General features: G+C 38.9%; 1 protein-coding gene across 1 annotated transcript in view; it reads right to left on the reverse strand.

Moving 5' to 3' along the window:
• Window positions 1-329: 329 nt before the first annotated feature.
• LOC137261736 (uncharacterized) overlaps window positions 330-13008 on the reverse strand; it is an 83281-nt gene continuing 70602 nt past the window's right edge. The window contains exons 2-3 of the mRNA XM_067799519.1: window positions 3389-3532; window positions 330-3021 (exon numbers count right to left, since the gene is read on the reverse strand). Coding sequence (XP_067655620.1) covers window positions 2786-3021; window positions 3389-3532 — 380 coding nt within the window. The 3' untranslated portion in view covers window positions 330-2785. The remainder of the gene's footprint in view (window positions 3022-3388; window positions 3533-13008) is intronic.

Genomic DNA, 13008 nt, shown 5'->3' on the forward strand with positions numbered 1-13008 from the left:
TTATTTATGAAATACATATCTTCCATTTCAGTATTAAATGTTCTCGTCACGATATGGCTGAAATGTTGCCGTTGTCGTACATTTGGCGATACGCATGAAACAGTATTGCAGTCATTTGGACGTGGGAGCTTAATGTGGGGACAATTCCAAAGTGACTGAAGATTGGATAAGATCTAGAAGCAAGAGTGTGCACTGAGAAACTGTGGTTCACATTATGAATGCCAATTTAGGATCAAATTGAGAAAGCTGGAATACAGTGAATTAACATGTTTACTGCTTCGTCAAAATATTTTTTGTTTCCAAAGTATGTGACAACGAGGAACACGACAAGAGTGTTATCACTTTATTTACAAATGGCGACAGATCACAAAACCAGGGCTCCTTCTGTTGGATCACAATGGATACAAAAGTTGATTGTCCAATACATATAATGGGCTAAGGATACTATAAAACTGTTGACGTGATTATATACATCAATATAAATAGTTTACCATAAAACATATGTCTGAGAATCTCGTAAGTGATCCAAAGCAGAGGTTTCGTCACTTACATAACTTAAGAAAATCATTTGTCTCCCATTTCTGGCTTCACTTTCAAAGTGTTCACAACCTTATTGGAGTTATTCTAGCTGGGTTTTATGTTTTTTAACACCAAAATACACCTTTGCCAATGCTCAGGAAAATACAACATTCCAGTGGAGAGGTATCCACTACTCAAATTACAATTAAAGCGACCAAGTCTTTGATATGATCACAAGGAAAAGCGCTCAGACTAATTTCAGTAATCGTTAAAGGAAACTGAAGACTGACACTGTGCTATGCATCATGACTTGCTACTTCATATGGCTAGTTCTTTTCAAACGGAGGAGACATAGTAAAGCAGAACATTTACACAGAGAACTTATATGAAATGCTGACGATCAAATGGATTCAGAGAATTTGTGTATACATACACAATGATAGACGTACAAAACACGACAAATCTTTACATCGCACCAATATTGCCACTTCTGCTTCACTGATACACCCCGTATATCCGAACTTGTGGTGCGAGTTGAAGGTAACTAGCTCCCTTTGAATTAAATACAAGATTCTCAAAAACACCGATTCAAGTCAATTTCCATTCGCTTAGAAACACAATGAATGGAAGTGAAAAGTGAAAATACGCCGTCAATAGCGCCAAGACCAATATTTCTAGTGCATTTTATGTACCATCCAACGTTTCATCTTGCAGAACTGGATTGCTTGTATTTGGTAAGAACATGCATTGCAATCACACCCGGGGAGTAACCATGTATACAACTGCCACACTTCTAATTAACAGCCGTTATATAGTACACCTTGAGATGAAATGTTAATGTATAAAAGATGTTATACTTCTCATATGGACCATGTCATCCTTTGAGCTAGCATAAGGCGACACTTTTCTGAGTTTATGTAAGTTCAACTGATGAACCTACTCATATACAAGATCAGTGGCAGAACATCCCATTTGATCACCTGCCCAGGTGTAATCTCGACAACCATTCAAAGAACTCCTCACGGCATTCCATACTGTAAGGATATTGACAGGAGCATATAAACAGTTTCATATCTCCTTTTGTAGTTACATTGGGTGGACATTTGTATACTGCATTCTAATACCCACAAGTTACGCGAGATACGGCGTTGCGGTTATTATACATTTATGTAAGTAATGTAGATGTAAAAATCGCATTGGAAGAACAGGAAAATACACCCAGAAACAGTTAACAGTGATAGAAGCACACTTGAATACATCCGGTATCGAAAAACGAAAACTATTTCAATGTACTTCATCCAGATTAATTAGCATGATCACATTCAAAATAGAAAGCATAACTTTGTGGGAACAAGACTGCCATCAAACGAGAAAATAATGACACTCAAATGCCTGATTATTACCAAGATGACATGCGTGAGTTTGAGGAAGCCAAAGAAAATTCGCCCGATAATAATAAATGAAAAAAAAAACATGTAAATTTAAGTACGTCAGTGGTACAATAGAAGTTGTTTATAAGCAAACATATGTACTCAGCAAACGTAGAAACGTGACCAGGGTGTGTGTCATACACTGACCCTTTCCACCCACTTGAACCCGACCGATCACATTTTGAATCAGCTGAGAGGAGGAGTGCAAAAGCAGATGAATCGACTATAGGCCTTTTTGTTGGACACTGATCAGACATTCTATGAGGTGAACGATGTTTTGGGGTGTTTTTGGCATCGCAGATGTCCTGGGAAGTTACAGTTCTTAATGATGACTTCTTTTCCACATGGTGCGTGTGTGTGTGTGCGTGTGTGTGTGTGGGAGGGGGTGGGGAAGGTAGGAGAGCGAGAACGAAAATGTGCTTTATCCATTGGGCCAATGGGTGGGATTTTTGACCTTTGAACCCTGATCCTCGAAGTGAGCGCTTTAACCACAAGACTATCCAACGCTCAACATCTGTACTAGGACGCCTAGGGTAAGTGATATATGTATAGGAATAAACGAAAGCCATTGCTTGATGTCACAATACATCAAAATGCAATATCCATTTGAATCGGGCAAGACGTTCAAGACAAATTACAGAGATAATCCATGAATAAACTGCCTCTTTCAGTTTTATTTGTAGTTCTTTTTTTCAATGGTTTGTCAACTTACTACTCTATATTTTTTGCCATGTCAAGGTTGGAGCTTTACTTACACCTGTGATATATATTGTTATCCGTTGCGAAATATTAACATACATAGATACTATTTAAAAGGAGACAACCATGTTCCTTTCTCAAGACCACAGGAAACTTTGCATAAGGATGATAACTGCACTTAATATTAATGTAAAGGTAATTGCTTCTGACGCAAGGCCCTGCTTACTGCCTACATTGCACATGTCAGTGTCACAAAAGCACATGAGAGCAGTAAAATTGTCAGTGGGGTTAGTCCAGTAGTGACAGCCATTGGTTTCGTTGATCCCAGGTAGGGAACCGAGATGGTAGCAGCTCCGTATGACGCCAACCCAACCTGAAAGAAAATCACCAATATCTGCTTTGTTGTTTGTATAACTCACATCATTTCAGTAGTGTTAATGAAACAATTACTTTTATTCCTCAAAGCTGGCTATTTTGCATTTTGTTCTCCTAGTATTACTGTAAAATGCCGATGACTCTTACATTTTAACCCAGTGTACTCAATCGATCTATTTTTCACTCAATACTGCCGTCCTTGTGTATGGCCGTCTTACATTGCTATCTGTAACTGTGTGGAAAACACACCTTACTGGCGTTAGTATGAACCTTACACCAGGTAAGGAATAAGGGTAAAAAGGAAAACACACACACACACTCACACACATATATATATATAAGTAAATGAAAATGTTTAGTTGTACCATCTTCCAAAGGCAACTGGGTCTGTTTGCCGCATTTCATGCTTTTGCCAACACAATCGTAGGCTGTAAACTGGTACGATTTAAATTCCTCTCCACACGCTCCATTCTTGTCGTTGTCACACCTGTAACACTTGATACAAGTACCTGGAACAGAGGAAAAGGTACAGTAAAACTTCACAATCAGAAAGCATTTCCGTGAACCAACATTGTGCTTTATGCATGATGGTGGTTAGGAATAAATTCAATAAAGTCAAGGTACAAGATTTCGAGCTCCAGGGGCGTCATGTTTATGTGTATATGGAGACTTCAAACCAGCTGCAAGAGGTATATTACTATATGTTCCAAGGATATGGGTATATATCTACTGCAACGATCTGACCTACCCATGCAGATCCCTTAGTGACAAAATAGGATTAATGTTGTGTGTAAACAGAAACCACGAAAGCTATTCTAGATCTTCAGATTTCACTTGCGGAAATGCTCCATGAAAGAGGACACATTCATGAAGCATTGTGATTGTGTATAGCATAACCCCTGCAAGAGAATGTAGCCATAAATACCTTGCAAGCATATCTGCATTGTGGCCATCACAAACAATGGTTTGATAGCAGATGACAGATGCGCTTTAAACATCAAAGACCCCGTGAAAACTGCTAAACAGCCACACACTCTGTGGATGCATTCTTGGTCCTTCATGTTGAGGAGAAGTTTCCAGTGGTCAAAGCACAGAAAAGTGAATTTACATACTAGACCCTTGCCAGCTTGTTTGGAATTTCGTGTTTTGGACTCGGCGTTATCAGTGGCTTTGACAACTTTGTGTAACGTATATGCTCATTGTCCTTCTATTTTACCACTTAAAATTCAGCTAGGTTTGAGTTCCTGTCAAGATGACCTGAAACTTTTTCACAAGCATAAATCCCACTTTCCCTCTCAGACACTGATATAATGCGGAATGTAACTCTACACTTTAGTATATTGATTTCATCACATTAATATATTTACAACTATATTAGTGAATGCCCATTGGATCCTTCACATATTCTGCAGACACGTGAAAGCTGCATGACAGTCAGCGTACTGTTTACAAACAGGACTTTGATTTCGTTTGACTAATAGGTCCAGTTTAGTTGAGCAAATGTTGATACTGGACGTACATAGGCAGTAAACAGTGTTTAACTGCCACGGGTGTAGAGTGTTTACATGGTTAACATGAAATGCGAGATTCAGGTGAGAATGTACTTAAAGTGATTAGTTCAACAGATGCCTGGTGATTGACGTTACTGTACGATTCCCACACTATGACTATTGACATAACAACCTTGATAGCATATGCCACTGACTTCACCACAATTTAGACTAGGTATTGCAAAATATAGTATACTACGAAGATATTGGTAAGGTATCAAAATGTTTCCAAATTACGTACCAGGGGTTTTACCGCAGCCATTAGGTTTTCAAGTGAAGACTCTTGGCTTCTGGCACAATAGATCCGATAAAGAGAATATCCACATTGTGTGCAACAATAATGATGAAATTATGAAATTAAGGGGTCAAATAACAGCTACGGGTCTGAAGGTTTCTGTGATGTGTTAGAACCATAAGTGGCCTCTTGGGCCATGACATTGTGCTGCGAAGTCCAGACACCCATGGGTCTGAGCGGATGCGAAAAAATATATTCCAGCAGCAATTATCTTCATTGTTTCCGCATCAAGGGGTTTGATATGTGTACCTACTCACCCCGGGAACCATTCAAACTGATAAATTGTTTGGGGATTAGCCTGGTGTATAGTGAGCTGAAACCGCGGTTAACAGAAGTACAAGTATATGTAATACAAGGTAAGCCACCTTGGTTTGAGTGAACATTGATGGGAGACCATGTTCGCATCATGGATACATGTAAACAAAGCTGGTGATCGTCTGACCGCCAATAGATCGTCAAGTGAAGTATCAGCTTCAAAGGTCAGTGTTGAGTGGTGAAATGAATTACCAAATAATTATATTCTGTGAAAAAGTACCTGCTGGGAAAGATCGACAACTTTTTCTGGTCATAAATTTGCAGTCACACATGATATAATTTCATCTTTACATAAACACAACCCATAAAGTAAGCGTCCTTAAGTGCTGAATAATATAGTAGAAGGCTGCTTTGAACAAAAACGAAATACAATAAATTTTAAAAAAAAAACGTAGGGAATTGCCACCAAACATTGAACATTAAACGGAATGAATAGTCATGTGTGGTGGAGTCATACCGTAACTGGATATGTGTGGTTATGTCCGATAGGAGGGCACAAAATGCTAAAATCGTACATTCCCGATCCTAGATCAGCTCTGATTCTGTTGTCCGCATCATGCCCTTGCCCGATACAATGGTTTGGAGTAAAGCGGTGATTTATATGAAACACTGTGCAAAATGGCCGACACAGACAGTGAGATATTAGCTTTGGTCATTCAAAGGTTTTACAATACTTCAGCTCCCTTTGAGGGTACAGCCACTAACAATCAAAGTTGATAATCCAACCTATTATTTATTTACAAAACATTTACCAAATTTCATTTACCAAATCTGTTTCCTTTAAAAACTCAATAATCAAATGATTAACATTATTTTAAAAATCCTTCATTGTTTTGAAAGTGAAATATAAATGCTTCAAAGCCAAACAGAGGTGCAATAGTCGCTGCATCAACATTTTTAACTGTTTGTGACAATAAGTAATGTTCAAATCGTAATCCACTTTTGTAGATTATGTGCAATTTCTGAAATGATTGAAGTATATTGACTGTTGTTGTAGAAAATGGCAGGCCCTCTCAGTCATTTCACGAAATGACCGATTTCACAATCTATAACATATATAACTAAATAAAACTATAAAGCTCATACTGTAGCAGACTGTCATCTTCTCTCAATGTTCCTTTAGTTTTCAGTGCCCTGTATATGATGAGCTGGTAGGAACTGGGCGGATGAATAGAAAGATAGATGGATACGTCAGCACGTACGAGGGGTGTATGTCTGTATTCCTGAAATGTGCTTCTTCATAACGAAAGAACCTCTTCCACCTTCACACTGAATTCCGTCAGACAGATTCAGTAGATGTACCTTTCTCTTTTCCAAGCAACATGATATTACACACCAAGAATCTAATCTACCTTCGCACGGAATTCCTGGCAGCAATTGCAAATGTCCTTTTGCAGCTCATAAAGGATCTTCGAAAGATAAGAAACTGATCAGTCTCTGTGCATCAAACGGATCCAAGTAGATGCTGCTGCACACAAGCGTTTCTGTGATGTGTTATAATGTCATTTGTTCTCCTTCAAGTTCTTGGATAGTGACTGTTTCCTAAGTCTGGGATTTCCCTTGTGTCCATGGGCTGAGCCACGACATGACGCATAAGTCCAGATACGAATTACACTGAGAGAATGGCATGTATGTCGTAAAAAGAGTAAAAGGTTGAAAGTAATTATCTCCTTTGTTACTGTTACCGCTTCAAGGGATATTGTACACACGGTTACTCTCTCCTCTCGGCTACTCTCTCTCACTCCCTCTCTCTCGGAACCATTGAGAGCATCAAGTCGTTGATTGGTTTGGGGATTACGGCCTTGTATTGAGACACATGGCCCGTTAGGAATAGACGTATAAGCATATACGATACAAGGTAAACCACCTAGGTTAAAGTGATCATCAGTTCTGGGACTCTTCTATCCTGCATAGTATAACAAGAAAGCTGCGAATCTCCTGAGCTTCAAGTGAGGTATACGTTTGATAGCTCATTGTTACAGGCGGAAACAAACTTGAGGACACGGATGATGCATATACAAATAACAATACTGTCTTACAGTGGATTCTGGTAGTAAGGGCAAAATCAGTATTGCATTCTTCCAAAGTGAAACTGTATATTATGGAAATGCCCAGCAAGATTTAGAGAGGTTCGGTTTTTATTCTTTTGGCTTTCATACAAGAGTTTAATTTGACGTGACCATTGTCCTTATGCAGTAAGCAGTATTACCCTTGTGGTCTAATGAAAATGAATTGGTTTCTTTAGTTGTTTGTTTTCTTTATGTATCACCTGGAAGACCCGTGCTCGATTACCCACATGTTTACACTGTGAAGCCCATTTAAGGTGTTCCCTGCTGTGACTTTGTAAGAATGTTGCTAAAAATGCCCTAAAACCAAATTCACTCACTCTTCTGGCTCACCGTGACATAACCGGACCACTGTTGAAAGTGACATGCAATAAACTGCACTTACTATTAAGTTCCAATACCGGTACTTACACTGACACATCATACAATTTTGAAACAGTATCCCACCTACTATAAAACACTTTCAAACCAGGTCGATTGAGATATATATTCAACGGTATATTACTTTTTGAGAATAAAGCTAAATCTCTCGAGATGAAGAAAACAATTCTTCCCCCGAAGTGAAAGAGAACGTAATATTCATCAAATCAAAGAAGTAGATAAAAATAAACTTGGCATGGCAATCGCGAGACTCACTCCTTCACAACTGAGAATTCAATTATGGGCAAATCGAACCAGCAAACAAATATAACTGCAAAACTCGTAACACACACGCAGTGTAATCAGCTAATCCTTTTAAACCTTAGATAAAACCCTACGATTCTATTAACAGAAGTGGAAATAGTCACCAGTTTCTTGCCCTTGGCATCAAATGTCATGATATTAATATATTGAAGCCTTACAATATTAACAGAGGTATTTCTGCAAAACGCAATCATGACAGATATGTACCAATCATTGTCTACTTCACATCGCGTCGAACCATATTTGCTGAGCGATTATACAGGAGTTTGGAAATACTGCATACACGTTGGTAATGGAGCAAGAAGAGAACATGTAATACCCCCTTCCTTTGTCAGCACTCTACTCGCACTCGTGCGTTTCACCAGTGTTGTAAATATCTATGACTGCATATCACACGTCATAGATGTGACGTGAGTGTGGCATTTCAGACTATTCTATGAATTGTTGTCATACAGTTGTCGTTGAAAAAGGTTTTCAAGAAATGATTACTTTGTTTTTTCCCCTTTATTACCATTATTAGGTCCCCACACAACGATCTGGATAAGACAATGCAGTGATTGATATAAGAAGCTCTTGGACGCAAAACATTACATTACCTGGATACATTACCTAACTAGAATATGTAATACATATACGTCTCTCACGACACCTCTAGTTCCACACGGAAAAACTGTCACTGATGCGAAAAGATTGTCGATACCAGCAAAACGTGATAATGCAAAACCAGACAAGTTAAAGAGTGTTATCTATTTGACAATGATGGACAAAATTAACTTCTATGAATGACCGTGTGCAAGGGAATGACTGACAGCGTATATGGTCTCAGTTCCATGGTGAAAACAATTTTGTTACATTTCAAGTTGAAGCCGAAACCAGTCGATGTTGTGCAAGGCAGAAAATTGAACATTTAACAGCCTTATGTCGATATTGCTGGGTGTCAATTCTTTAGTACGACATTTTTTATGTTTCACGAAGCCGAACAATTCAATTCAGAAGTAATGATCCAACAGCTCATATTGTTGGTATTGATCCACGTCAGTAATTTGCATTGTTACGATGTTAGCTCTCCAGCAGAATAGAATACCAAGAAATGACGACTCTATAAACTGTCGCTGTAAACATGTGGCCACAAAAAACATATTATATCCTCCCCAATCTGGAGTTTAAAATAAGGTATCTGAAAATATCCAGCTTTATTCTTGCTTTATGTGACGTGTGTGTGTCAATTCTTTCCGTTTGGAAAGCATGGCGTAACGTCAGTGTTAAATATACTCTGGCTAAATTTACGTCAGGAATAGATTAATTGGATTCCACAAGGGTGTCAGTGTAACACATCTGTCTCCTTTTCGAGACTTCATCGAGAGATATTTGCATGACCTTTGGGCTTGACAAATGCAATGACCTCTATCTAAAACTTGGCATGGCTGAGGAATTCTCATAACAGCTAGAGTTGCGTTACATGGGAAGAAGAGATTGGATATTTTCAGGGACAATGTTTATATCGCCGAGAAACATTGGGGTATTACACTATTTATATATGACATATCTTCGACAGAAAGTGTTGACTTTAGTGCTGTCAATCAGTTCAGAGTCGCGAATGAATATGCCACCCCATCCTTATTATTTCTGGTGTCAGTGAATGCAAGAAACAAGAAATTTCAAAGGATTTTACCCACTAATATTCGTTTGATCGCGGATGCGAATCTAGGATCGCCATAATTTTATTCGTGAGCACCATACTGTTCCTCGGATGCTCCTACAAAGGCCAGAATTTGTGAGACCCACAACACTAGGGGATTTTCTTCCACACAAAGCGGACACCCCGTCATATACATGGAATGCTGAAAGTCCTCGTTGTTAACATCCATAAACAATATCAGGCTAGTTGGCATCCGCATTGGCATCGGTTCAGCTATCCCTTGTGCAGATCTGTTTCTTTATGTATTATAAATCCAAATGTCAGCTCGAAATGACAAAGTCGAAACGAAATAATCTGTCCCAAAGGTTATGTACAACATGTACGATCTATCTGAACTAGAAATAAATGAGCCCAGTGGGACAGCCTCATCCGTTTGTAATTTAGATCTGTTCGTAAACATTCAATGTGACAAAACCTGAACTCTTCGCAATACCATGTGACAAGAGGGAAGACTTCAACTGTGCAATGGTCGTATGTTTGTCTTTATTTTGTTTGGAGCTTTATTGAAGTATCGTCAGCCTCAGGAGATTGCATTTCACAACTTAAGGGATACTTTTGAACCTGCTCTTTTTACCAAGATTTCAAATAGCGCCATATCGATAATTGATTCACTCAGAGGATGTGTTTATCATGTTTGTAAAGCGACACAATCCTATTAACACCAATACTGGATCCCAAGTATAGGTAGAAAACAGAATCTGACGTGTTATTTATGAAAATAACAACACAGGATCATGTGGTGCATACAGCATTTACCGAAACCTCAAATTTTGATTGATTATAAACGTTCTGAGCAAGAATTTCAAGTCACGCTTTGAAATCTTCAGTTGAAAGAAAAAAAATGTGCATTTGATTGAGCCACCACAGGCTAAGAGCAATAGTGGTTTTGAATCACGTACTTGTGGCACGGATATTGAAACACATTCATTAATTTAAGAAAAAAACATATCATTCTTACAACATGTTCCTTCATCATCAGATCTCTACAACGTAAAATCATCCACACGACGAATTGGAAATGTTCTGACACTGTTTCAAAATGAGTGTGTTTAAATCAAAATAATTGTTCCACGTGATGATTGGTCAACGTAAATCGTTCCAACACACGACGACGATGAAATCTTTATAGATAATGTATTTTGGTTCATAGTGTCAACGCAACAAACTGTCTTGACCATGCATGATAGTTTAAAGCGTGGTTGTTATCTCATTTGATCTGGCTTGCCCAGTTTCGTTCCACCCGTGAATATCCGGGTTAGAATTGAACTTCAGCAACCCATAAGGAGTGATTAAAGGGATCAGGTGGTCACATGTCATATCATTCCAAATGATCGATGCTCATGCCGTCTATCACGGAGTTGCCTGGCCCACTGTTTGCTGATTCATGAGTATAAACCACCTCATGTAATGAAAGTACCGCCGTCGAGGATACTTGCAACCCGAAGGTAAATCGATTTTCAAGCAGTCTATTTTAAAATCGTCCCTCCCATTTTTTTGAATACCTCAGATATCAATCAGTACGATACATTGTGAATATGTGAGTGAGTTTAGCAATACACCAGCATTATTATGACAGGGGACATCAGAGATGGGCTTCACATATTATTCCCACGTGGGGAATCGAATCCTGATCGTCATCTTGACGTGCGAATAAAGCACAAACCTACCCAACCACCCCAGTGAATATGCAAAATGTATAGCAGGTGTATAGTGTTTAATATATTTGACTGGTTGTGCTTATCTATTCAATCTGCTGTACTGAATTCCTGATTTTACCTTACTGATATGATGTACATGTTAACGGTGCAAATCGTTCACATTACTCTTTGGATGGTGCTGATTCAGACACTCTCAATATAATTTACGAAATGCTACGTGTGTCCAGTGGTTTGCATTGTCACTGCTCGAGAGGGTTCCTACCGGAACAACCTGCAGGAATCCTTGGCAGAATAAGCATTATTACTGCCGGAGCACTTACGGAATTCTCATTCTAGGCTTACACATGTAACAAGCACTAGTATAAAACTGAAGAAACGCTTTAGGCATTTGTCAGGCGGTATGCTACACTATGCGCCATATTTTGAGTGGGTGTTTGTCTGGAGTCTTGTTATATGGAGGTACTTACGTGTTACCTTAGAGTCTGTGATGACACCATTACTCATCATTATAAGAGTCTTTGACTGCTTCACTACCCCCGGCATCTCGGCGCTTGTAAGTAGCAGGTTACCACTGCAACCAAATGGGCCGGATAACATGACGATTTAAGCGCTTGGCGTGTTAATTGTATGCCCTTTGCAAAATACGACACTGTGGCGCATGCTGTGAGTGGTGTGTTTGTGAATATACAGTAGGGTATTAGGAATGTGTGACGCTAAATCTGAAAGTAGATACAGGTTCTTGTCAGCCTTTAGCAAATCACAAGTGGAAATAAATTGACGGTCATTTGTAATTGATGTGCATATTAGTGTTTCAGGATAATACATTTACCAGTGGAGCCACATCCGTGGTGTAGTGGATAGATTGTCTGAACAGAAGGTTATAGGTTGGATGTTCTGTCTGCACCGTACCAGACAGATTTCATTATGGGCCACTATAATGTCTTGGAGGGATATCCATCAACCTTCGAATGATATCTCGGTATTCTAGTACAAAATGTGTTTGTTTGTGGATTAACCCAACACTCAGCAATATTTCAGCTGTATGGCATTCGTGTGGACCAGACAATAGACCTCATTTCTTTAAGAACTCATATTTTTTCTGTACTTATTTTAACCATTACATGTGAGAGACTTGTCATTAGTTTTAAGCGGAAAAAACGTGTGGTTAAGGGAAGTTGGCTGGTTCAGTTCACTCGCATGAAACGACTTTTTGTGGCGTATACACACACATGAGCTGTATTTAGGAGATAAACATCATGTGGTGGCTAATTTCCGGGCGTTATTGAGTATTTGAAGCACGGGAATACATTTGGAAACGACGGCGTCTGCAGCTGGAGGTTTCAAATGAAATATTCCCGTGAAATTGGCCAACGCATGATGTTTATGGACATTGTAAACAAAAATGTAAACCAAAGGGTTTTACTGTTGGCACTCGTTAACATCGAGTACGAGTACTGCAGTGAATTGTCGTGAGCTGGCCGTTTGAGCTGGTTCCCATGGTAGCATCTGGAGTTGCTCATTTGTGATGTAATTCTAACTTTACGTCACAATATGATCTGAATGACGTCACCACTGTTGATGACACAACAAAACAATTGTTTCTATGTGTCAATACACAGTGAATAGTCTTGCAGTTTCCGAGAATCTAATACCATTTGATCATGTTTTTCAACCAATCAGATTACAGAACACAGTGACTTTTGGTTTACAATTCGTTT

Source organism: Haliotis asinina, chromosome 14, assembly GCF_037392515.1.
Source record: "Haliotis asinina isolate JCU_RB_2024 chromosome 14, JCU_Hal_asi_v2, whole genome shotgun sequence".
Classification (NCBI taxonomy): Eukaryota; Metazoa; Mollusca; class Gastropoda; order Lepetellida; family Haliotidae; genus Haliotis; species Haliotis asinina.